This window comes from Nicotiana sylvestris, chromosome 9, assembly GCF_000393655.2.
Source record: "Nicotiana sylvestris chromosome 9, ASM39365v2, whole genome shotgun sequence".
Classification (NCBI taxonomy): domain Eukaryota; kingdom Viridiplantae; phylum Streptophyta; class Magnoliopsida; order Solanales; family Solanaceae; genus Nicotiana; species Nicotiana sylvestris.
In genome coordinates, this window is record NC_091065.1 from 2,220,264 (window position 1) to 2,247,919 (window position 27,656).

General features: G+C 38.1%; 1 protein-coding gene across 1 annotated transcript; it reads right to left on the reverse strand.

Moving 5' to 3' along the window:
• Window positions 1-12,338: 12,338 nt before the first annotated feature.
• Window positions 12,339-17,204, reverse strand: LOC104234152 (putative disease resistance RPP13-like protein 1). Its single transcript, XM_070156034.1, has 3 exons — window positions 17,090-17,204; window positions 13,022-17,003; window positions 12,339-12,643 (listed from the first exon to the last, which is right to left on the reverse strand). The coding sequence occupies exon 2, from the start codon at window positions 16,992-16,994 to the stop codon at window positions 13,050-13,052; it is 3,945 nt and encodes a 1,314-aa protein (XP_070012135.1). The 5' UTR covers window positions 16,995-17,003; window positions 17,090-17,204; the 3' UTR covers window positions 12,339-12,643; window positions 13,022-13,049.
• Window positions 17,205-27,656: the final 10,452 nt, after the last annotated feature.

Sequence of the window (27,656 nt, forward strand, 5' to 3'; positions counted from 1 at the left end):
GGTTTATACTGGTTGCCATCGATTACTTCACAAAATGGGTAGAAGCTGTCACTCTCAAGTCGGTCACCAAGAAAGCTGTAGTGGATTTTGTACACTCAAATCTTATCTGTCGCTTCGGTATTCCTGCGACCATCATTACAGATAATGCAGCAAACTTGAACAGTCACTTGATGGGAGATGTGTGCGAGCAATTCAAGATAACACACAGGAATTCCACTCCTTATCGGCCAAAAGCCAATGGTGCTGTGGAAGCTGCAAATAAAAACATCAAGAAGATTTTGAGGAAAACAATACAAAGTTCCCGACAGTGGCATGAGCAGTTACCTTTTGCATTATTGGGGTACCGCACTACGGTACGCACATCGGTGGGAGCGACTCCTTATCTTTTGGTTTATGGGACCGAGGCTGTAATACCGACAGAGGTAGAAATTCCTTCGCTTCGAATCATTGTCGAAGCAGAGATCGAGGACAGCGAGTGGGTTAAGACTCGGTTAGAGCAATTGACGTTGATTGATGAAAAGCGGATGGCTGCAGTTTGTCACGGACAGTTATACCAACGAAGGATGGCCCGTGCTTACAACAAGAAAGTCCGACCCCGGAATTTCGAAGTAGGTCAGCTGGTACTGAGGCGTATTCTGCCGCATCATGAAGAAGCAAAAGGAAAGTTTGCCCCAAATTGGAAAGGCCCATACATTGTAAGGAAGATACTGCCGCGAGGAGCATTGTATTTAGGTGATATCGAAGGAAATGACCCCGACACAGCAGTAAATGCAGATGCAGTCAAGAGGTACTACGTCTAAATCATACTCCAGTGGTCCTGACACATTTGAAAATGGCGAAGGTTTTATTCCCCACTACTCCCCAAACACTACCCAATCCTCTCTACAAAAAAAAAAGAAAAAAAAGAAAGAAAACAAAAACAAAATTCGATTGAGGCCTGAACTACGTTTGACTTGATTCCGAAAGGATACGTAGGCAGCCTCTCCCTGAGGTTCAGTCACACCAACAATAAAATCCCATTCACCCTGAAATTGAAAACCGGGGCACGTCGAGCAGTTGAGAAGTTAGTATCATCTACCTTTTCTTTACCAAGCACAAGCCTTCAAATCAATTACCAAATATGGTGGGGAATCAATAAGCGTTACAAAAGAAGACCATCACACTCTGAATTGAGAGAGATAAAATGAGAGAGTCTCGGCGGTGAAAACCTTCGGGCACCACGAGGCGACGGGAGTAGAGAAACCAAAATGAGAGAGTTTGTTTAGTAAAAACTCGCAAAGAGTGCTATCAAGCGATGACAGGGAGAGAAATGAGAGAGGTCAGCCAGCGAAAACCCGCAAAGGGCGCTGTTGGCCGAAAAGAATGACGCCATCCCAAGAAAGTTTCGGCAGAATGCCACCAGTTTGGAATCACAGATCCGTTCTGGTTCAGGAAAACGCAAGCTCTTAGAAGGTCAGACGTCCAGTCCAAAAAGCATGTCATGTCATTGAAAGCCAGCATTATCTTCCTCAGATAAGTCTTTCTCATCCCGAAAAGGTTACTCCTTTTCTGATTTGTTTTCTCTTTTCTTTGTTTCTTTTCGAATCCCTTTCGCATTTTAACCCCGAGTTCAGGACACACCGGAAAGGACAGGTGGCAGGTTTGTTTGCGCGGAATCCCGTCTCATGAAGGAAAGCACCTCATCTCGTTGATATGATTACCCAAGCATGATGAATCATGACGTTTGATGGTGTTCCGGAGTAAAGGAAAAAGAGAGAAATCTTGAAATCTTCCCCAGCAAGTCCACCTTCGGACAAATCCCCACAGAGTCTCCCCCTGTACAAATCCCAACAGAGTCTTGTACAATCTCCCACAGAATCTCCCCAAATTATAAAAAAAAATGGAATCTCCCCAGCACATCCCAGCAAGTCCTTTTGTAAATATTCCCCAACAAGCTTACCCCAACAAATCCTAGAAATCCCGCTTTGAAATAAATCCCCAGCATGCCCCATTGTACAAAAATCCACACAAAGAATCCACTTTGTAAATATTTCCCACAGAGCTTCCCTTTTGTACAAATCCCCACAAAATACCTCCAATAAAATCACCGTTGAAAACCTCCAAGCAAAACGGGACAAAAAAAAAAGAAAAAAAGGCCTTACGAAGCAAGTCATCACAGAATCCGGAAATACAAGCCTGTGTAGTCTAAAGGTTTCGCCATTCGAATCGAATCAATGGCGGGACTTCGCAACAGAAGTAAAGACGCAACGAAGCAATTGGGAACGATCAAGGTCACCGAACCGACCGTCATTTCCGAACTAACAATTGTTCTTTGTCTGAGAAGTTGAGACAGGTTTTAATCCAAGACAACCGTGCAAGAAGCAGGTGTCGCCCAAAGAAGAAGGTACACGGGTACACGAAACATTTTGGCAATAAGGAATTCACTCAAAAGGTAAGTTCCCGCAAAACTCCCTTTTGTTCTGTTACTAAAATAAGAAAAAAGAAGTCAGTGTCGGTTCTCGAATTTTGTCCCCAGCCAGTCAGCATTAGGGTTTTAAACCCTAAACTGAATTTTCCTTTCAGCCAGCATTAGAGTTCTAAACTCTAAACTGAGCTCTTCCATGCAGTCAGCATTAGGGTTTCAAACCCTAAACTGAACTTTTTCCTTTCAGCCAACATTAGAGTTTTAAACTCTAAACTGAGCTTTTTCGTGCAATCAGCATTAGGGTTTTAAACCCTAAACTGAATTTTCCTTTTAGTCAGCATTAGGGTTTTAAACCCTAAACTGAACTTTTTCCTTTCAGCCAGCATTAGAGTTTTAAACTCTAAACTGAGCTTTTCCATGCAATCAGCATTAGGGTTTTAAACCCTAAACTGAATTTTCCTTTTAGTCAGCATTAGGGTTTTAAACCCTAAACTGAACTTTTTCCTTTCAGCCAGCATTAGAGTTTTAAACTCTAAACTAAGCTTTTCCATGCAATCAGCATTAGGGTTTTAAACCCTAAACTGAATTTTCCTGTTAGTCAGCATTAGGGTTTTAAACCCTAAACTGAACTTTTTCCTTTCAGCCAGCATTAGAGTTTTAAACTCTAAACTGAGCTTTTCCATGCAATCAGCATTAGGGTTTTAAACCCTAAACTGAGCTTTTCCATGCAATCAGCATTAGGGTTTTAAACCCTAAACTGAATTTTCCTTTTAGTCAGCATTAGGGTTTTAAACCCTAAACTGAACTTTTTCCTTTCAGCCAGCATTAGAGTTTTAAACTCTAAACTGAGCTTTTCCATGCAATCAGCATTAGGGTTTTAAACCCTAAACTGAACTTTTTCCTTTCAGCCAGCATTAGAGTTTTAAACTCTAAACTGAGCTTTTCCATGCAATCAGCATTAGGGTTTTAAACCCTAAACTGAATTTTCCTTTTAGTCAGCATCAGGGTTTTAAACCCTAAACTGAACTTTTTCCTTTTCAGCCAGCATTAGAGTTTTAAACTCTAAACTGAGTTTTTCCATGCAATCAGCATTAGGGTTTTAAACCCTAAACTGAATTCTTCCTTTGTTCGGCGTTAGGGTTTTAAACCCCAAACCGAACCTCTCCCCAGCTAGCCGGTGTTAGGGCTCCAACCCTGAACTGAGCATGCATATCCTCTTTCATCAATTTTATGAACTTCCTGGTGAATAATTAACGAAATTTTCCTAGTGAAACTGGGGCAGAAAATTTCGTTCGTTTGTTTGTTTTTTTTTCCCCGCAGGTCTAACCTCGAGCCACACGGATCGAAATGACCCACGAAATGAGTCTCAACTCAGAATCAAAGAAGAAAAAGAGATGTCCCAAGATTCGGAGTAAATGGAAGGTGGATTGACTCCAGCATTTAATTAAGGTCTTGAACCCTGCCAATCGCGCCGCATTCAGTATCCCAGAGATTAAACAGGTCACCACAACTCGCAAGCATCAAGATTCAGATCGGAGTCTACAAGCAGAATCAGCTAAGACCCAAGATCAAGTCGTAAAAGAATCATAGATAGGAATCTTGTAACTAGCAGTTGACATACACATAAGTAGTTAGCTCAGTTTCCAATTTCCATTTGGTTGTAATAAGGCGGTCAGTGACGCAGCAGTGACAACAGCAACAGCAGTAGCAGCAAGCATTGCAATCCCATGGTAGTCCCAGCTACCAAAACTTCCCGAACTACATTGACCTGATTCCTGTTTAGCCCAGGATATGTAGGAAATCTTTGAAGCAAGATTCGGTCAGATCTTTCAAAAAAATGCTTCATACGGAGTGGTCTATAGGCAAAAATCGCTCATACACGCTCACTTTGTCTTTGCACGAAAACCCTTCGTGTTTCCGAACAAAGAGGGGCAGCTGTGAGCACGTGATTTTTGTTTCGCACGACAATCGCTCCAAAAAGAAATAAAAAATAATAATTGGCCCTGCTGTACAATTTTGGATTTCTGTGCGGCACCTTGTTGATTTATTTGTGACTTCGGCCCATTTTTATTTATTTACTTTATTAAAAATAAAATTCAAAAATATATGTGTCCTGCATAATTCAAACCGTAATCCGGTCGTTAAATAGAAAATCATGAATAGGCATCTTCGTCCGTGATTTTATTTTGTTTAACTTTACTTGTTTGAAATATTTTAGTGTGCAAATAATTGTATTGAGTGTGTATTTAATTTTAATTTGATTTTTTGGCTTAGTTTTGTTTTAAAATAAAAAGGAAATAAATAAATAAATAAAAAGAAAAAGAAAAAAGGGTCCCTTTATTCTTCCGGACTTGGGCCAATTTTAACAAAATTGGCCCAAACGAACAGCCCAAAACCCAGGCCTGCCCGGTCCAGACCACCTGATGCCCAGAGAATCCAAACGACGTCGTTTTGGTACAGGTTGATCTGGGCCGTTGATCTCAAATTGATCAACGGCCAAGATCAATTCCCCATAACCCACCAATAAACCCGACCCGTCTCACCCGGACTGACCCCAACCCTCAACCCTCAAAACGACACCGTTCCATTTAAGCCTTCAGATCCAGACCGTAGATCTAGATTGATCTAACGGTCGAGGTTCACCCACCCACTAACTATATAAACCATTCACCATACCCTGCCCCCTAGCCAACACCCCCGCCTTCGTCTTCACCAAACCCATCCCCTTCAAACCTTAGCCGCCCCTGCACACCTTCACCAGAAACCCGGCGGCCTGAACGCCGGTGACCTCCACCTGAACACCATAGAACCCCCATGCCATCCTGAACCCAAATCTACCAACCCCATGCTTCGAATCTTATCCCACCTTCTCGAATCTTCATTTGAAGATTCGAGTCGGAACCTAATCTACACCGATCTGCTTCAAATTCATACCAGACACTCCCCAGACCCCCCTCGTGACCAAACCATACTTGGTTTGGTCCGAATCTGATCAGGGAAGCCTGAATCCCAGATCTAAGTTTGAAGGTTTTGTGTCCTTCGTCACTGGTTCATACCGGTTCAACCGAAGAGATTAAGGTCTAATGGACTTCAATCAAAGTGTTTCTCATCTGAGAAACACTTCGATTAAAGTCCATTCAGCCTTAAGAAAAGTTTGTCCAAATCCGAGTTCAAACTGTTAAACTTTTCAAGTTTTAAGGTAAGTCTGCTTTCTTTCCTTTATTGTTTTAGTCCGTGTGATTGTTTAAAAAGTCTGTTCATATTTGTTTTGATTTTATCAACTTTTGTTTGTCCACTTTACTTAAACCTCTGTGTTTGTCTAAATCCCCCCTCCTATTCTGATAAGGCAAGTGTATTGGTTGTGTTTCGAGTTTGGACTGACTAGTTAACTCCTCGAGTGCATTTCTGTTTAGTCAGTATAATTCAAACCATGTATCGATACTGTTTAAATGTTTGATTTTTGGCTACGATTGTGTATGTTAATGCTAATATAGTCGAGTCGACATGTGTCGTCAATTAATTTCAATTGTCCGAACAATAACAAATCAACTTGCCTCTGTTGAACATTTGCCTGAATCAATTAAGAACCAAGTCCAGTTACTTATAGCTGTTAATATGATTTCAGAAACCTAAGGCTTGGTCTGTTAATTGAAATCTGAGTTGATGGCATGTGCACTTGTGCACAGCATGTGCATTGTGCACAGCCTGTTTCCTTCATAAAAGGGGCTTTTTAATTTTAAAATGTGTTGACAGCATATGCTGTCAGACATATTCTACTGCCCATACCTTGCTTTAAGTTTAAAAAGTATTAAACCTTTTAAAAGTAAGTCTGCCAGGGAATGTTGATGGAGGTAATATACTTAAATCACTAATTGGGATCTGAAAAGGTAAAAGACACATGGGAGGAGTACTGTGACATTTCAAAAACAGGCTGTTAAAAAGGGGTAAGGAGGGCTTATAAAAGAGGAGGACCTGGGAGATAAAAAGGGGATAGAATCAGAGGATAGAGAGGATCAGACCTGAAAAAGAAAATATACACACACAGTGAGGAGATTGAACCTTAAGAGCTGAAAGGGAAAAACAAAAACACAGATAGAGAGAGGTTAAGGGATAGAAGCTATACAACCAACAATCAGAAACTTTTTCCTCCTATTATTATTGGTTTTCAGCTGCTGAACTTGTTCAAAATCAATTCTGATTCTTTGAAATTCCAGTTGTGTCTGTTAGTCGAGTGTTTCCATTGGTTTACTACTGGTTTGGTCTGTCTAGAGTTTTGATTCTACTCCATTGGGTGTTGCTGTTATTTGGCTATTGCTTTCTATTGGCCATAGCTGCCTCTCTGCACTCAAGCCTGTTTCTTGCTGTATTGTTTTGCCTGCTGCTATTCTGCCCTGCTGCTACTGATAATGCTGTGATTGCTGCTGCATTTTTGTTGCCATTGTACTCTGTTGACTGCCCCTTTGCTTCAATTGTCAAATATTTCCAGGTACACAACCTCTGAAACCTTGTATTGTTGAAAGTTTGAAGTTGAAGCAGAAATAAAGAAAACGAACAGCTGTTCATGTTATAACATTGGTGTTAAAAAATAGGTCGAATGTTAGTTGGGATTGTATTTTACTGCAAACTGCAAATACTTTGTATAAAACTAGCATACATTCTGTTTGAGATGGACTGTTAGATAGCACTGTTCAGTAGTAATGACAATATGATATAGACAGCATGTTTGATCTAGTATACGTTCAGTTCAGTATAATGCTGTTTGGTTTAGTTACGACTGTATAACATAGAGTCATGGCAAGCACTTGTATGTATTTTGCCTAGACCACTGAATTGACGAATCTGTGGTATTAGGTCTGGGATAGATGTATCCCAAACAAACTCTCATGCAGTCATATTAAAAGGTTGGCTATGAATGCCAGTTCGCTTGTCAGTTTATTTGTTCCAAGGCAGGTTCGATATCGGGTTTCGGTACAGATTCTTTGTTTCAAAATAATGTGATGATTGTTGAGAGAAACTAATAGTCATTTTGAGTTCAATTAGTAGTAATTTTCCTAATAAACAGCCGATTTCGTTTATCAATTTCAAATAGTTTAGAGTGTTAAAGTAGAACTGGGAGGTCGTTAAACATAACTCAATATATGTTGTCAGTTTGTTTGCAATCTCACTTAGCCAATTAATAAGCGTATTCACTCGATGAAGACAAAGCATGAGGTAACCCTCACCTCATAAACAATCAATCAGGTAATCAAACAAGTTTAAGTTCGGCAAACATAATAAGGATTCAGTCTGTATTTGTTCAAACAAGCAAAGTTCGGCATCATCCTTCTCTTTAAAGATAAACGTAGTAGAAATGCAGCCACTGTAGGGTACCCTTTCTAAAATAATGAGATGAGCCTCGCCGAATAATTGATCATGATAAATACTTAGAATTTGGGACGGACTGCTTAGTGAATTCCACTGCCGTCCCCAAAGATAATAACGCGTTTAGATTCTTTAGGCGCGACTTTAAGTAAATTATATTCTTAAGATCGGGTGCACATTGATGTGACCCAAATCCAAGTCTCAACGGAGTCAAAATGTGTTAACAACTACGGGCGCATTGATTGTGACGTGGTTCGAGACGCATTTTCACGACGTTGCAATTCTATAAAATAAATGATAATAATAAAAGCGGTTTAAACTTAATAAAATCACATAAGTCATAACATATATTTAAATCAGATATTTAGCCATTATAACAATTTAAGCGACCGTGCTAGAACCACGGGATTCGAGGGTGCCTAACACCTTCCCTCGGGTCAACAGAATTCCTTACTTAGAATTTCTGGTTCGCAGACTTCATTTGGAAAAGTCGAATATTTTCCTCGATTTGGGATTCAAGATAAACCGGTGACTTGGGACACCAAAAGCCAAACCTTTCCCAAGTGGCGAATCTGAATTAAATAAATAATCTCATTTCGAATATTGTCACTTAAATTGGAAAAACTCCCTCGCGCATCCTACCCCTCGGGGCGGGGCGCGCAAAAAGGAGGTGTGACAGTATGATTTCTTCAACTAAAGGATTTTGAGTAGATTCAGAAAGTTCTTTACTTTTAGAAGAGGGGGTCTTCGGGATAGAACTCCTAATACCAGAAGAAGAAGAAGCAGAACCAGAGGCACCACCACGAACGGATCCTAGGCTACGAAGCCTGCCTCCTCTTCCTCTTCTATGTCTTACAGGGGCATTGGGGAAGCTATCAAGAATTGGGATTCTTTTAGGGTTAGGAATCGGAGATGCCATTGCAGAGAAAAAATGAAGTCAAGGAAAAAGGAGTAGAAGTAAAGAGTAAAGGATCTGTTAAGGGTTTATGAAGAAGAGGACAAAGGGAAAAAGGATATATATGTATATAATAGCAACCGTCAAGCAAAGAAGTGTAATGATGGAAAGCCTATAATAAAGGCAACTATCGCTTCGTGAATATAAGGGATGAATAAACCTTGAAAAAAGGCTGCAGAATTATAAAACCAATCGGAAGGTGACACGTGTGTAGAGCATTAAATAGAAAAGACAACTGGGGTGTCAGTACTGTCATAGCATTGATTACAACAAAAAATTTCCTTTTTGTGAAGGTCCACTTCCCAAATATTTAATGGATAAATAAATGGAAAGTGATGTTAAAATTCCCTTTCTGTGATGTTAAAAGCTCTACTTTCCAAGGTATAATACCTCATACCTTATGCATTTCCATAATTTTTTAGACAGCCTTAAGGTAACACTAAATTCGTTGATCCTTTTTAAATAGGGGATTTTGTCCTTTCGACGACACCTGTTAGTAGCGTGCTAATCTACCCAACATTTGAGAAGGCGAAAGCTCTCAACAAATGGTAAATTGTCAGTTTTTCTTTTAACTTATTTACTCTCCATATGTTAGGTATATGGAACATTTTAAAGGAAGTTTTACAATATAGGAATGACAATATGAAGGCAAGCAAGATAGACATAAGTTTAATGCCAAGTAGACTAATGCAAATAGCTAGAGAAGTCAAAATTACTGATATTATAGACGGCTCAATTGTCAACTTGAAGGTACATTTACCTTCAAAAATTAAGCACAATGTATCCTACATTTATATGTTTACAACATAACAAAATGTCCCTCCTAATTTACGTATAGGACATATACTGTAAGTTCAAATAAAAAATTACTGACATCAACAGTAACCATGACCCATGGTACCATGCTTGCAAGAAATGACACAAGCGAGTAACTGTTATAAAGAGTAGTGCCACTTGTGGCTACTGTAAGATAGAAGATATTGATTATGATGAAAAGTATGATACATGAACATATATATTATCTAGAACAAATAATTGAAGAGTTAATGATCTAATTACTAAATGATCTAATTACTAATGATCTAATTACTAAATTGTTCTTTATATATAGGTTAAAGTTTGATGTTTCTGCGGAAGAACAATATATAAGTATTACGTTGTTTGATGGTGCACGATACTTTTTTAATTGCGATGTCAAAGAGTATGTTGATTCAACATCTGAAAAGGTATAATACCTATTAGTCAAAAGAAACATTCAGGTTGAATAAGTTCTCCATATGTTTTAGCCGATATTTATACTAGTGTATTTGCCTTTTTATAACAATGTAAATTTCCTTAGTTCTGGTTGTTTCCATCTTTCATATTAAACATTAGTAACTTCTTTTCACAATCTTTTCATATTCTTCACCATACTCTATATAAGTGTACAATACGGTATCTTTGTTCCATTGTCCTTTGTAAATTCTTACGGTAAGAAATTTCTTTTTTTCCAAAAGAGTGTACTTCACTCACCGGTATTTGTAACACATGTATATATGTTTCAACTATTTTATGGTGCAAATATTGACTTCTCTTCCGTCCTTTTTGGATCATAGTTAGCAACCTATTATTCTTGATTATGTAATTTCTTGGAAAGTGTAAACTTAAAACATAGTATTAATGCGAATATTGTCATTTTATATTCAACGATGCAATTGTAGACTTTGCTAGGTCCTTTTTGGATCATAGCTAATTGACTACTGACACACTTTCCGCAGAATATGTTTGTTCCGATTTTTTTTAGCATTAATATTGTCAATTTTATATGCAATTAGCTTGTGTTGCAAGTGTAGATTTCCCTTATGTACTTTTTGGATCATAGCTAATTGAACACTTTAGTACTTAGCGCAAAATATGTTTGTTACAGATTATTTAGTATTGTCACAACAAAATTATTATTATGTTTCATATAGGCTTAAAGCAGTCACTCCATGTAGGAAACACATCAAATGATTTATTTGTCCTAATTCTAATGCCTTATTATTTAATATGAGTGTTAAATTCATTATCTACATTAAAACTTAATTTTGATGTTATTATCCTTCTAACAGGTTTCTTGGTAATTACGTTTGAACTTTATTAAGATATTTATATATGTTGTCAGCTAAAGTTGCTCACTTTTCCAATCAAACCACAAGAACATCCTAGAGCCTGGATTACCTGAATATTTCAAGATTAGTAGAATAGTTTAGCTAATTGATATTTTGGCTTTCTTTTCTTTCTTTTTTCTTCATTATTTCTTGTTTTTTAAATGATTTTCCCCATGTTTTGGCTGCTTTCTTCAGTGGCATATTTCACTTAAAAGTTTTGAAGTAATTTTTTTTTGTTTTTCTTTATCAAGAATTCATGTACAAAATAGTTATTGATTCATCTTGATTAGTGACTAAGCTACCCGATTAAAAAAGTGTATTATGCCACTTTTTTATTTGGTCTACTTTAACTTTTTTGTTTTTGTTACTATGTGAGTTTAAGGAAGTATTAAACTACAGAGTGCGTAATAAATATTAGATTTGAATATGATTGTCGTGCTATATTTATACAATTATAAATAATATAATTCAATTTTTTTGTCATTGACAGATGAAAGGGTTCTTGTACGTGTAACAATGATATCAATAAAACCTTTTTGATGTTAGTAATATTAAATATCTCTATTACAAATAACTAAAAATAATTTAGCAGCTTTACACAATGAAATGAATTATGATTTACTAGCCATCATAAGCAAGACCTATGTTGATCGAATTTCTATACAACTTCTACAAGTTACAACTTTCATCTGACAACAGCTTCTTCATATGTATGCGACTGTAAAAGTAAGAAGGCTTCAATTTCTTAAAGACAAAGCAAGAACTTCTAGATGTTAAGTATCCACAACTAAAGCCGACGTTGCTCATATTTAAATGTAAACTACATGTTGTCCAAATATAAAGAGGCAAAGAAAATATCAAATTGAATATTTGGTATGACAATCGTATTTATATAACTAATATTTGTTGTTTAAATAATATCTAATCCTGTTATATTCAATAATTAATTAAGGTAGAGCTTCTATTTCCTTATCGTACATATATTTTAATATTATTTATATTGTTTTAAAATATTTGTGACTAGTCTAGTATGGGATACACATGCAACGCACGTGTCCAGAGACTAGTCTAATATAAATGAAACATACACCAAAACATATGAATTAGTATAGAAAGATATTTGCCAGCTGATACAAGGGGATAAGAAGGCAGTGCTAAAGAAAATGTCGCGATAATCCAATGCTCTCCTTGTGGCAAACTAAAATAGAAAGCAAATAATAAAAGATAAACAACATTTCAATCGACAGAAAAATATTACGAGAAGAAGAGGAAAACAAAAGAAACTACCTAAAAGATGGATCAAAAAGCCAAAATAGCTTCAGTTGATGTTGCTGAAAGAAAAACCAAATCCATTTGAAATTATTTCCTACACAACTACACTTAATAGATGGAGACATCAAAATCATACTTATATCTTTTCTTAGCAAGGACTCACTTTCAGCAACTATTCCAGGATTACGTCCGGGATCATTAGATAGGAATCCAAAGATGAAGAGAGAAACAAAAAATATCACTACTGTGTAAACGAAGAGTTTGAGAGTAAGCATTACACAATCTCCACGATGATTTTTTTGAAAAAAAGTTGTGCTTTTTGACAGCACAACTTTCCATTTACTAATGGAGCTAAGAGCAGTAATAGCTTGCATATCGTTACCCAAGTTGATATCCCACAATCATATTGGGAACAAACTTTTCTATTTTTTATATGTAGGAGACAAACTTTGTGTCGCGTATACCTTTGAATTCTATAGTGGACATGCATTACTCTAAACCACGGCCTCCTCGCTCAACTCACTGAAAAGGGGAAAGAACAAGAATACATGAATTTCTATTGAGATGAAAGTTCAAGCAATACATGAACTAAAAATCTACAAGATGAAGAGGGAGATATATGACAATAATATATGAATTGCAATTGATGAGATGAATTTCCAAAGACAATAAACATATGGCTGACATATATGTGTGTGGTAACCGATTAATATTACATTAAGCTATCAACGTTCTGGAGCAAATATGAAGATGCTTTTATCACCTTTTCTTTTTGTCATCTAACATTCAATTCATCCCAACAAGATTTTCAGCAAAGGAAAAGAATTAACAGAAAAACAAAGAGAAGTAACGAAAAATTAAAAGCTACTTGAAAAGAAAAAAAGAAAAAGAATAACTTACATCTGTTAGAGCACCTTCGTTTGAATCATCACAGGTGTTCCCCATCGATATATATGTTGGGAATATGAGCAATATTTGGCCAGTAATCCCCCTTCTCAAATTCTAGGAGTGGTTCCAGCAATGGGCAGCTGTGAATAACTAGAGTAGAAATGGACGAGGGTATCCCTTTTACTAGAAGAGATTGGAGTTTAGGGCAATCATAGATATACAGCTTAGAGAGGGAGGAGGGCAGCGCTGATTCTGGAATAGATTGGAGTTGATTGCTGTAGCCGATCTCTAGACGTTGAAGCGAGGTGAGGCGTAGAAGACCTTCGGTCGGTAGTGAATGGAGCTCATCATGGCTATTTAACCTAAGCTCAGAAAGAGACGAGGGAAGCCCTTCTTCCAACAGTGACTGAATTTGAGGTAATGTATAAGCATTTAGAGATTCAAGAGAGGTGAGGCTTTTGAGAACTTGGCTGCTTAATGTTTTCAGATTTCTTATCCAAAGAGTTCGAATAGAGCAAGGCAACTCCCAATTTTCAGAAGCAGGAATCTCTTCGTCACTACCATCATGGATGATGCGTAACTCTGTGAGACAGGGGAGTCTCTGTAAACCCCACTCCTTTCGCCCATTCACCAGTTTCTTGCAATACTCAATCTCAAGGACTTCTAAATTGAAGGGCAATCCTCCTTCAGGAAAGTACTCTATTTCTAGACACTCCTGCAGTATCAGTTCCTTAAGAGATGGAAGAAGTTCTGGCAGCGACTTCAGCTTCTTGCAGTTCCTAATATACAAAGTACGCAACAATGTTGTTTGAGCCGCCGAAAATATTTCAAGATTCTCACATTCACAAATTTTGAGATCTTCAGTCCCATTGGGAATCAAAAGCATGGTAAGGCCGTCGCAACTACTTACACTCAAATAGCGTGCTTGTGGGACCAACTCAGGTGATATCTCATTTATCGAATCACATCCTTCCAGTTTCAATTTCTCCAGAAACATGTTACTTCCTATAGAAATCATATCACCAACTGATGACTCCAATTTCAATTTACCACAATGCTTTATCTTTATTTCCTTCAAGGTATTTGGCAAACTGCTAAAAAGCAAGGAGGTAAGAGACTGACAATCACTTATCCATAATTCAACTATCTGTTTCATTCCCTGAAGTTGAGACAAAAACGGTTCAGCATCATCAAAAAGAACTCCAACCTTAGGAGAACCTTCAACTTCAAACTTTTTAAGACTTGAAAGTTGGATAGGTCTCTCCAGATTGAGTTCCGGACAATTTGAAATTATCAAACTTGTCAGAGAACAAAGATTTTCAGGCAACTTTCCAATCAACTTGGGACACTTTTTAATTGAAAGATTCTGAAGTATAGGAAACTCTTCTCCATTCCCTAGTACGTGCCACTTCTTCCACTCCTGCATCTCGTCAAACTCAAGTCGCTCAAGAGAGTTGAAAGGCTTTTTGGAGGACGAACTACCATAGAATTCGTTAGTCACCTCTGTTATTCGATCCATCCCTCTGATGGTAAGTAATTTCAGAGAAGGAAGTTGGCCTAATGCTGGCAAGGAATAACAGTCGTTGCAGTTGCTTAGAGACAATTCCACCAGCTCAGAAAATGAATGATCAGCTAGCCAATTTGGAAAGTTTGTCCCTCTATATCGGTTGATCTTGAGTTCTTTAACGTTTGGATTTGGATGCAACTCACAAAGTATGTCTCTTTCATTTTGTGAACTGTCCGCAATACTTACACTCCACTCCAATGATAACTTTTCAATATGTTCCTTTCCTCTCATGTTTGCCTTCAAAGCTTCCCTTCTGTTGGCCACATTTTGCAACTCTAGAATAGATAGAGATCCATACAAGTTATGCAGTTCACCCAAATCATCCATTCTCGAACCACTGCGATCACCTAGAAGAAATTTAGCTCCCAACAACACATGGAGGCTTTTCAACTTGCTCGGATGTAGCAGCGTATTCAAGCGAGGAGTGTCGCTAATATCAAGGTGACGCAAGTTGATCAACTTTTCCATCTGCTGCGGTAAATCCTCAAGGAATTTACAACATGATAAGAGAAGTGTCTCTAAGTTATAGAGTACACAAATGGAATCTGGTAACTGCTCTAACTGTGTCCAAGAAAGGTCCAAAAATTTTAGGAGCTTTAATTCAATAAACAAGACATTCGGCAACTCCACAATATCATAACGAGACAATGATAGTGCCCTTAAGGATGTTAGTCTTGGCAATATATTATGCAACACCCTCTTGCTTAGAGAAACTGGATAAAATGGCTTAATGTAGATTGGAAGCAACGTCCTCAACTGCTCCAATTTGTAGAGAGGTTTCAACTTTTCAAAGTCACCATAGCCCATTGAATAGGACACGTGTCGACTTCGTTCCAATATATGAGACTCTTGGTTATCTTCCAATCTGGTACAAAGTTGTGAAGATGCAATTTGGGCCAAATCATTCACAAGGTCGTGCATTAAGAATTCCTCTGCATTAATTTTAGAAGAATTTGGGACCCTTTCGAAAAGTGATCTTGATTGCAACTCGAGAAAGAATAGATTGCCTAATTCTTCAATTGTTACATTTTTTTGCAACCCCTGTACTAGACCATTAGCAATCCACAACTGAATGACTTCTTTTTTCCGAAATGGATAGTCTTTTGGAAATATTGCACAGTAGGAAAAGCATGGCTTCAAATGCACGGGAAGATCATTGTAGCTCAACATCAACGCGGGTAATATGCTTTCGTCTTGTAGCTCCCATATTTCACTTCTCAAAATGTGTCTCCACTCTTCAATATTTGACTTGGACCGTAACAAACCAGCAAGTGTCTTTAGTGCTAAGGGCAAACCTTTGCACTTAGCTGAGATCTGTTTCCCGACTTCTACATGTTCTAGACGTTCCTTAGGATCCATGTTGTCAAATGCATGTCTTTTGAATAAAGACCAAGAGACATCAGTGGACAAAGTATCCATGCTAATTTTCTCATTACCCATCATCATTGCAACACTTTTCTTACGTGTCGTCACAATGATCGTACTTCCTGCATCTCCTTGAACAAAAAGATTTTTCAAGTCATCCCATGCATTATAGTTGTCATTCCAAACATCATCCAGAACAATAAGAAATTTTTTGCCCTTTAAGCTTTCTTTCAATTTGACCTGTAGCTTATTAAGATTGTTATCGTCCTTTAAGTCAAATGAGCCAATTTCTTGAAGTAAACCTTTTGTTATTCTGAAAGCATCATATGGTTCGGACACACAAAACCAAGCTTTCAAATCGAAACAGTCTTTTACCTTCTCATCATTGTAAACAACTTTAGCAAGTGTTGTCTTGCCAACCCCAGGCATTCCAACAATAGGAATTACTCTCAAACTTTTACCATTTGTATCAACAGATAATAAACGGCCAACCAATTCCTTTATTTCATTTTGCCTACCAAAGATTTCAGATTCATCAACCAAAGATGTTGAAGGCGCTCTAGTTTCTTGTTTAATAGAAACAAGATAGTCCTTTAGGCCAAGCCTACCAATTTGCTTTTCCAACTCCTCCAATGTTTTAGTGGTGCCTTCCAACTTCTCCTTTATGTTAAGAAAAAATTCATCACTCAAGCACAAGTTGAGGTCACTTACCTGCTGGTTGCTTGCTTCTGCATGACTTTGATGCCGACCTTCCACCTTAACTCTCAGAACTTCATAATTGATTTCTTCCATTAAGTTTTCAGCACTGTCCACAGCATCCCGAAGTTCATTAAGCCACTCGCTCACGTATGAATTAGATGCCTGCTTATTCTCTGCATCACTTAGCACCGCCCGGAAACCACACAAAGTCCTCCTTAGCTTCTCTAAGAGATGAAAATCATGCTTTTGCCTCTGAAACATCTTGAGCAGCTCACCCTGAGGAGCAAGCCTTTCAAAGAGGACATTCAAAGCTGAAGATAGAAATGCACCTCCAACTGCTAAGCCAATCTCCATTTCTGAAAGCTGCAAATAAAAACAAGAAAATCACAAAATGATTAAGAACTTGGAGAGGATTAATATTTCAATCTTAAAAATAGTCTTAGTTTTACCTGTTAAATGCTAAGAGTAATATGAACAAGAATGCTCAAAGTATATGCTAGTTGTGTCCGTTCTTTAGCAAAAGTAATAACGTATGCTACCTTATATCTCTCTTTCTTTATTTTCAAAAAGCAAGACTTTTTAACAAACAAAAAGACAAAGACTTTATAATAGAGTTAACTATTCATTGAATTATTGAGGCAAGAGGGGACATGATGTAAATTGCTGTATATTATTTATTACCTATAAAGGAGATTAGGAAAGTGTGCAGACGTTTGTCCTAATAACATATTTAATACTTGAGGCAAGAGAGGACAGCCTAATTGTTGTGGGGTATGTGTTAGGTGTGCCTTTTGCTCCTATCATGAAAATGTTTTAGAAATTTAAATGACTCTTAAATTATTGCTGAAATTCCTACTATGAGATACTCTACACTATACATTCTGGAAAATAAAGAATTATGGTATACTAGTTGTGTGTTATAGACAAAATTTACTTTGCACGGATTTTCTAAAATGCTACCGCACCGTATCGGATCCTACAAAAATTCATTATTTTTGGAGGATCTGACATACACCCAACGACATTTTTTGAGAGTTCTGTAAGATATTTTCTCTTATGTAGACTATTTCTTGACCATTCATTACTACTACTACTACGTTTTCTTTGCCAAGTATAGGTGGCTAGCATAGAATGAGAAAAGGAGAAGGATTAATATGTTTATTTCTTTATCTTTTTCCTTTTTTTCTTTAAGAATCTCTGTTTTCATGCTGAGAAGGTTCATTAAAGTAGTAAAATATTTCTTATAAAAATATTCTTCATTCCCAGCTGAAGAATGTTTTCTAGATGGAGAACTACAATCAATTCTTGAGTAGTGGAGTATAAAGGATTAAAAAATAATTTAAAAGAATCCTACAAAAGAAGAGACAGATTGCACAAAAACTATCCAAAGTTACGAGGGAGCAGTAAAGTTTCTTCGGTCTTTACTAAATTAAATGTTTCAATTTCGAGTATATAACTAATCTCAATATTACTAATACACCATATTCGATATTGTTCTTATACATCTTACGAAACAATCCCTAATTTCAAGCTTGTAATTCTTACGGCTATATTTGCTACTTAACTACCATCTGCATCTGACACAAGAAATAAAAAATGCAGAATTGTCCTTGTTTTCTCTTTGCTATTAAAAGTAAAACTTTATACTCAACAAAAAAAATAGAAGACTTCGCAATAGAGTATTGTTTCTTGTCTATTCATTACTCAGCTGAATAATTGAGGCAAGAGAGGAAAGCTACTTGAGAGTGTAGAAAGGGACTAAAAATGAAAGAGCCTAACATAATAAATTTCTGTAGGGTATGTGTTTGGTGTGCTTTTGCATTATATACTTTTCCACAGCTCATTGTAGTGATAATTGAGCATACCATATCATGAATTATTGTATATGGAGTTATGGACCCGATATGGTTTTGAAGAAGACTTGGAGGTCTTTTTTCTTGAGACATTAGTGCCCTTCAATTATTAAAAAAGAAAGAAAGACAAAGACTTAAAAATAAGATTAAAATTGTAGACAAAACTTTATCCAACTTAAAACTAAACTGTCTTCACTGAATAATTGAGACAAGAGAAAGGACAGGCAACTTGGGAGTGTAGAAAGGTATTGTAAATGATTCCAACAAAAAGACAAAGACTTATTTTCATTGAATATTTCCAAGTTCAAGTTTTTGTGATGTTGTAAATAATTTTCTTGCAATATCCTCTTTGAAGTTGTAAACAATGGTAGAAAAATAATTAAGGGTGGCTTTAAATTTTGATAGTGTAGTCTCTGTCTCTAAAAAAATTATTGATCTATTATATGTGGTAGCTAAGTGTTATTAGTGACGTTTCAGCATAACTTGACAAAATCAATTGAAAAAGATAATTAAATCTTGGAATTCCTTAATATCATGTTTTAGTAACTATTAGAGCTTGAGAAAAGAAGTAGCACATTAGTAGTTCAAGTATGAGTTTTTTTGCATACAAGGATTAAAAACCACTGATGTATTAAAAAAATATTACTTTATCTTGAAATAATCTTTACAGAAAATATTATTTTACGTATTAATTTTTAGATAATATAAAGAAATATGGTATACTAGTTTTGTGTTATAGACAAAATTTACTTTGCTCAAATTTTTCAAAATGATGCCACACCGTGTCGAATCCTTCAGAAATCCACTACTTTTGGAGAATCCGACATGCACCCAACGATATTTTTGCAGAGAGTTCGAGCGCCGTAGACTATTATAGAAAAGAAAAAGAAAAATTTCCTAGATGGCTCTTTTTTACTTTTCAACGTTCTTTCCTCCTTCCTTTTTGACTTTTTTTTATTTTTCTTCTTTTTCAAAAGAAACCCTATTTTTCCTCGTGTTGTTTTCCTCCTCCCTTGTTGACTTTTTGTTGTGTGCGTTCATACACTGGTGGTGTAAAATGAGCATCTGAGTAACTTCATGGAAGATGCCTAAATGGGGACCGGATGAATGTGACGCAACTATTGTATACTACTTTCTTTCTTTCGCAAATACAAATAAAACTTTACACTAAAATGTGACACTTTTTTTTTATACATATTTTTCAATTTTCTTAACTAAAAACCTATAAAAAGTGAGACAAAAGCTAAAATATTAATATTACCTAAAAGAAATATTTAATGTCAAAATAGTATAAAATTCAAATTCGTTAAAAAATTAGGTGCTCATAGCATCTGACACAGAAAATTTTTTAGGTTTCGACATAAATTTATAATCTCACCAAATTATTAAGGGTGTTCTTTAATTTTATTATGAATATAGTCTTTTAGAGATTGCATAAAATTTATTTACGTTAAAATTATTGCCAAGGCAATGGACGAAAGACCAACAGGAGGGCATTAGTCGCCGAAGCCAGCCGTATTAGCTCATCAACTCGCCTTAACGCCCCTCATTATATAGGTACGCGCAGACTTGCGTCGATATCACTGAGATGTGCCGCTAAATGGGTTCAGGACTCAACCTAACTCGGCAAGGCAAGGAGAAGGTGGAACCCATGTGCTTGTGTGGGGACAACCAGGCCACCACTTTTATCAAATATAGGTCCGGGCGACCCAAGAGCCCGCCATGAAGTTTGAATCATACTCTACAGTCTATATTCTTGAAAGATTTTCCTTTTCCTGCGAGTTTCTTTTCTTATTACTTTTTTAAGTTCAAGATTTTGTGAGGCTAACAAATTAATAGTATTGGCAAAGAAAGTTTATGCCATCATCGTAATTTTGTTTTACCGGGGTAACATGTTATTTACCATGTAACAAATTAATCAAACAGATTTCAATTGTTTTGTATATGTATCAACACACAATCACTTTAAAAATTTGGAAACATAATAATTAGAGGGATGACTTTAGGTTAAATCTTTTTGAAAGAATAATATGTTATTGCCAAACTCGAAAGATTAAAAAGATCGAGTTAACTATTACTCTTTTGATCACCAGTTGAAAGTTGTAAACTGTAGGATGCCCTATGTGTTAGAATTCTGTTCCAACAATTGATTCAAATGGAGAAAATGTCTTTTAACGTCATTTTATGAAGTTAATAATATATTTGTTTTTTTCTCTTTTCTTTTTTTGATTTGAAAGAGCAATTAATGGTGAATCCAGCAAGTTGCATTCATTTTATCACGGCCCTAAAACCGATCCGGTCGTGATGACACCTATCGTGAAACTAGGTCATCCGACACAACTTCCGAATTAACCCTTTAATCAATAACAGTCATCTTTAAGCCTTTAATTACTCAAATATCTCATAATGTAAGTCTAAATGAACAATGCGGAATACACAAGCCCGACATCGGGATATCACTAGTCATGGGCATCTACTTCAGCTGTCTAACAACATCAAGACCAATATGGTCGGGAAAATCACAAGAATACATAAGGAAGAATAAGGAGGGAGAAAAATAGGGCTGTGATCGCCAGACAGCTACCTTGCTAACTCCGATAAACCTGCCACCGAGCACAGAAATACCTGAATCTGCATACAAGGTGCAGGGAGTAATGTGAGTACGCCAACTCAGTAAGTAATAAAAGTAAATAAAGGCTGAGCAGTAAGAAATCACGTAAACCACGTCATAGAACCACAGTGGGTACAATATTTTTCAAAAATAGGACACAAATCAAATCATCCCGTTCAACTCCCATTTCGGGAAAAATCCTTTGAAAAATGTCTTTCTAATAGTTTCAGTAGAAGTTCAATGTAATTTATAGTGAAAGTGATGAAAATCATAATCGGCCTCTCGGCCAAAACATAGTTCGTATACAACCCCTCGGGCAAACAGAAATTCATAACAATCTAATAACTTAAAAATCTCGGTAGAAGTAACAAAGCCAAATCAGTGACTAAACTTCGAACACCTTGTAAAAACTTTAGTTTGAAGGAAAGTTGTTTAAAATATTTGTTTAATATTTTCAATAGAGGCTCGGTCTAAAGATGAGTGAAAGCAGTAATTTAATCAACATATTCAACAGAGACTCACTTTAAAGAGGAGTGAAAACAGTAAGTTCATAAACATGACTCTTAGGCAAAGCATCACTCGTAATGTGTATATATATAGCCCCTCGGACAAGCCACTCAGTCACCCATGACTCAACTCTTAGCAATCAGCGCTCACACTAAGCACTCACGCTCAATAGGTACCTTATCATAACCGTTGTGGCGTGCAGCCCGATCCATATATCGATGCGGTGTTCAGTCCTGTAATGACCCGACCGGTCATTTTGAGCTTTTGTACTTTGATCGTTAGATTTCGGGCATGGCTTGCCCCATGTGATGTATTATGGCTTGTGTAAACCGTTTGTGTTTGTTTTCAGGGTAATCAGAATGAATTCGGAAGATCAGTTCTCAGTTTAAAGCTTAAAAATTGGAAAGGTTTGACCAATTTGTATATGAGCTCGGATCAAAGTTTTTATGATTTGGATAGCTTCGTTAGGTGATTTATGACTTAGGAGTATGATCGGAACGGGTTTTGGAGGTACGGAGTAGAATTAGGCTTGAATTGGCGAAGTTGAGATTTTGGCGATTTTCGGTTGATAGGTTAGATTTTTGATTCGGGGGTCAGAATGGAATTTCAAGAGTTTCAGTAGTTTCGTTATGTCATTTGGGATGTGTGTGAAAAATTCCAGGTCATTCGGATGTGGTTTGGTTGACTTTTTGATCGAAAGCGTATTTCGGGAGTTTTTAGAACTTAGGCTTGAATTCGATGAGTTTTGGGTAATTTGATATTGTTTGAGGTGTTTTGATGATTGGAACAAGTTTGAATAAGGTTCTAGGGTGTGGTGGTGTTTTTGGTTGAGGTCCCGGGGGCCTCGGGTGAGTTTCGAGTGGTCAATCGGACCATTTTTGAAGTTTAAGAGTTGCAGATTTATTGTTCAGCAGTTGTAGAGAATTAAGCCTTCGCGATCGCGTGGGGTGTCGCGCCCCCTTTTTCTCGTGAAATCGGATTTATGACATTTTGGGAGGACAACTCATTCCCTTTTGGGAATTGAGTTTTTTTTTATTTGAAGAGTCTCCACCTAATGATTAAGTGCATTAGGACACTAGGTAGAATTTATTTAGAAAAACCAGAGTTTGGGTAAGGGCTAGAAATTATCTCGAGGGGAAGGTGTTAGGCACCCCTCAAGATCCACTAGTGTGGTTTCCAGCCATGCTATAATTGTAACTTAAGTACAAACAATAAATAACCAATTAAGGGTTTCAAATATGAGGGGTTGTCACATTGTGATTGCAAATAAGTTAAAGTTTGAAGAAACAAGGAAGCTGAAATTTGAGAAAAAAGGAGTTTTGAAATTTTGAAAGTAATAAACAAGTAAAGGGAAGGGGGGTCCTAGGTTTATAAATAATAAGGATCACATCAATGTAATACCCGGTAATCGATCCTCAGAAGAGGGGTTATACGTGGTATTAGTGCACCGCAAAAATTGGTAGCGGCGTCCTTCTTCAGCATCTCAAAAATTGGCTAACAGATAACTGTAGATTGTGCTATGAACCAGCTGATGTAGTTGAGTCTCCCCAGGAAACTCATCACGTCCTTCTTGTTCTTTGGTGGTGGCAGTTCTTGAATAGCTTTGACCTTTGACGGATCCAGTTCTATTCCTCGGCGACTTACAATGAACCCAAGTAGCTTTCCGGCAGGAACCCCGAATGCACATTTGGCGGGATTCAGTTTCAGGTTGTACCTCCCCAGTTTATTGAAGAACTTCCTCAAATCTTCTATGTGGTCAGTGGCTTTCTTGAACTTTATGATGACATCATCTACATACACCTCAATCTATTTGTGTATCATGTCATGGAAAATGGTAGTCATGGCCCTCATGTAGGTGGCCCCAACATTCTTTAACCCAAACGACATCACCTTGTAACAATATATTCCCCACGGCGTAATGAAGGCCATTTTCTTAACGTCTTCTTTATCCATCCAGATCTGATGATACCCAACAAAACAATCAACAAATGACTGCAGCTTGTGTTTGGCGCAGTTGTCAATTAGAATGTGTATGTTTGGTAAGGAGAAGTCTTCTTTGGGACAGGCCCGGTTGAGGTCCCGGTAGTCGACACAGACTCTGACCTTCCTGTCCTTCTTTGGTACTAGCACGATGTTGGCTAACCATGTTGGATACTCTACTACTCTAAGAACCTTAGCTTTGACTTGCTTGTTGACTTCTTCCTTGATTTTCAAACTCATGTCAGGCTTGAGTTTCCTGAGCTTCTGCTTTACTAGTGGGCATGTTGGATCAGTTGGCAGCTTGTGCGCCACAATAGATGTACTCAAACCAGTCATGTCGTCATACGACCAGGCGAATATGTCCTCATATTCCTTCAAAAATTCTATGTATTCTTCCTTTTCTGACGATGACAGATGAACGCTGATCCGAGTTTCTTTGACATTTTTTGCATCTCCCAGGTTAACAATCTCGGTCTCGTCCAGGTTGGACTTAGGTTTGTTCTCAAAACCCTTAACCAGTTTAACAGCTTCTTCTGGTATATCATCTTCATCTGAGTCCGTTTGTTACATTGTCTCATTACATGTCACAGTCGTTGGTTCATCAAGATAAGTAATAGTAATACTGTAAATAAAGTAAATGAGAGAAAGTAATAAGAGTGAGATTCATAAGAAAAATCGAAATGCTTTGGAAAATTCCATAACTGTTTTGAACATTGAAGATCTTATTGCGAAATTTTAAAAGGCAAAGGGAAAGTCAACTAGTAAAAATGAAAGATGGTGCTTTCGATTAGTGCCAAGTCTTTTGCCCGGCTCATATCCGCACCAGTTCAATATGCTTTCGATTTTGTTGTCTCACCATTTATCCTTGTCGACGGCGTTGACTCGATCGATGTGGTGATATGTCTCCCCACCTATCTTTCTTCTTCCTCCGATTGTTGGGATGGTCTGGAGACTATATATGGGTTTGCTACTATTACCGTGAATGATCACCTCTTGGTGATTCCACTCACATTTCACTGCTTGATGCAGTGTTGACGCTACGGCTCCAGCGGCATGAATCCACGGTCGTCCCAACAGCAAGTTGTAAGATGTCGGCACGTCTATAACTTGAAAATCAACTTCGAACCAAGTAGGCCTCATTTGCAAGCACAAACTAATTTCCCCAATAGTGGACCTTTGGGAACCGTCGAAAGCATTGACATTGATGGCCCCATCCTTGATCTCGTGCAGGCTCTTTCCCAATGTCCTTAGAGTTACCAATGGACAAATGTTGAGGTTGGACCCTCCGTCAATCAGGATTCTGGTGATGAAATAATCCTCACATTGCACGGTGATGTGCAATGCCTTGTTGTGGCTCAGCCCTTCTGGTGGCAACTCATTTTAATGAAAAGTGATTTTGTGACTCTCCAATACCTGTCCCATCATATTTTCCATTTCTCCTCCGGTGATGTTTCTTGGAACATACGCCTCACTCATCACCTTCAATAAGGCATTCTTATGTGCATCGGAGCTTTTTAGCAGAGCTAAGATGGAGATCTAGGCTGGCGTTTTGTTCAACTGATCAATGACTGAATACTCTTTGGCATGTATCTTCCTCCAGAGGTTGTTGGGCCCAGCTTCAGTGATGGTTGGCCGTCCAGATGCCTACTTACTCGACTCAGCCAAGTGTTCTGAAGTATAAACCCTGTCGGTCCTTGTCATACCCTGTGCCGCAACTGCTTCTCCAAACTTGGTTTTCCCTTTCCTTCTTTACTTGGTTGTGTAATCCCATGGTATGGCTTTTGTGTGGAACGGTGTTATGGTTGTCATTGCTACCGAAATAGGCACCCTTGCTTTGGAAGGTAATACAGCAACCTCAAATGGTACAGGTGCCTTTGGGGACCCAAACTCGACCTCAATTGGTGTTGGCATCTTTGCAGGGGTGGTGCTTCAAACTCAAGTGGTACAGACATATTTACCTCGGCGTCCCCAGAAGGTTGAATCTGGACCACAATCGGGTTAAGGGTGACTGTTGGTTTCTTTGGATCGTTACCTTCTGCAATCAACCTGATCGATCCTTTGGGGTCCCAATCATCTTCTATCTCAATCATGTGAACGCCTCCGCCCTTATGGTCTGGTAGAGGGTTGTTGCAGACATTCGAAGCGGGCTCTTTTGCCACGATGATATTGTTGTCAATCAAAGCTTGGATCTTATCCTTCAGAGAGCGGCACTCATTAATGGTATGTCATTTCATGCTGGAATGGTATGCACAAGTTTTGTTTGGGTTTACCCATTGGGAGGGGTTTTCGGGGGTTATGGTAGGGATAGAGGTGACATAACCAGCATCTTTGAGCCTTTCATATAGATGGTCAATTGGTTAAGCAATGGCGATATATTGTTTAGGAGGTCTGCGGTCAAATTTAGTCGGGGTCTAGGAAAGTTTTGGCGAGTGGGAGGTGAGTGATAATGAGAGGGTTGAGCATTGTAGGCTTGGTAGACGTGTACAGGTTAGGAGTATATAGGTGAAGTAGGTTGATATGTGGGTGGTGGTGACTAGTAGGTAGGTGGTGGAGCTTGGTAAGAGGGCGAGGGTGCTTGGTAATTTAGGGTAAGTTGATATGTGAGTGGAGGTATTGGTTAGGTTTGGTATTTGATTGGGGATTTTGTTCTCTGTGCAACCATCATGGCACTCACGTCCCTTTTCTTGGACGTGCCACCAGACTGTAGAGCCTTGTTGGTAGCCTGCAAAGCTTCAAGGTTTGTGACCATACCACTTTTGATACCTTCCTCGATCCTCTCCCCTAGCTTGACGATGTCAGAAAATTTCTGATTTTCAATCAGCATCAGCCTTTCGTAGTACTGTGGGTCTTGAGCTCGGACGAAAAACCTGTTCATTTGTTCTTCTTTTAAAGTCGGTCTGACCTTAGCAGCTTCTGATCTCCAACGAGTGGCATACTCGCGGAAAGTTTCTATGGATTTCTTCCTTAGGTTCTGGATGTAGAACACATCTGGCACATTCTCCGTGTTGAACCTGAACCTGTGTATGAAATCGGATGCCATACTTACCCAATTCGACCACTTCTTTGGGTCTTGTCTAATGTACCAAGACAGAGCATCTCCTTTCAGACTTCTCATAAAAAGCTTAATGTGAATCTTTTCGTCCTACCCTACTCCGACCAGCTTGTCACAGTATGTCTTTAAATGGACTCTGGGATCCCCTGTACCATCAAATATTTTGAACATAGGAGGTTTGTACCCATCGGGCAGTTCGACATCTGGTTGTATGCAGAGGTCTTCGTAGTTCAACCCCTCAATTCCCTTGCTTCCTTCAACACCCTGAACTCGGCTAGTCAACTTCTTGAGTTCTGCGGCCAGGTTCCTGATAAGGGAGTCTTTGTCATCAGACTCAGGCGTGCTTGAGACGGGTTGAATGGAGTGTGGTATGGTTTCCACATAGATAGGGGTGTTATGGTGAGTGTGGAGATGATCATTTATGGAGTTTAGTGGTTCAGGGATGAGCATAGGGGTGTTGTTGGAAGTGTGGCAAGTGTTACAGTGGTGATGGGGAGCGGGATAGTTTTGTGGTTTCAGGATGTTTTGTGGAGGTGTGGGGTTTTGAGTGTTAGGAAAGTTGATATCTAGGGTGGTGAGGGAAAACGACAAGCTTGCCAAATTCCGGACATGATCAAGTTCTTCCTGAAATTTCAGCAGTTTCTGCTCGAGTTGGGATGCACCTTCTTTGGAGACATGAGTACCCTGAGTGATTTCTACCCGTTCAACCGAGTTTTCCTTTCTGATGTTGCTCAGATCCTCCATTTTTCCTTTGTGCATGTTTCTGACGGGACTAAGAGGAGGAGTGGGGGAGGGCCCTTGGATCTTGTGGAGTATGATAACGATGCTAGAGTGCACGAACTAACCTTTGGGGGGGAGTAAATAAACAAAAAGGTAACAAGTTAGTGCGGATTATAAGGAAAAGATGTTGCGATATTTAAACACATAGTGCGAGAATATAAACCGTGTCCTAATTTGGGAGCCTCGTTGTCCCCAAGGTAGGCCTAGCGACAAATTGATTTGGATAACTTATA

What these genes read in the sequence shown, in the direction of transcription:
- LOC104234152 (XM_070156034.1), bottom strand. Translation starts at nt 16,994, where the DNA reads ATGGAGATTGGCTTAGCAGTTGGAGGTGCATTTCTATCTTCAGCTTTG.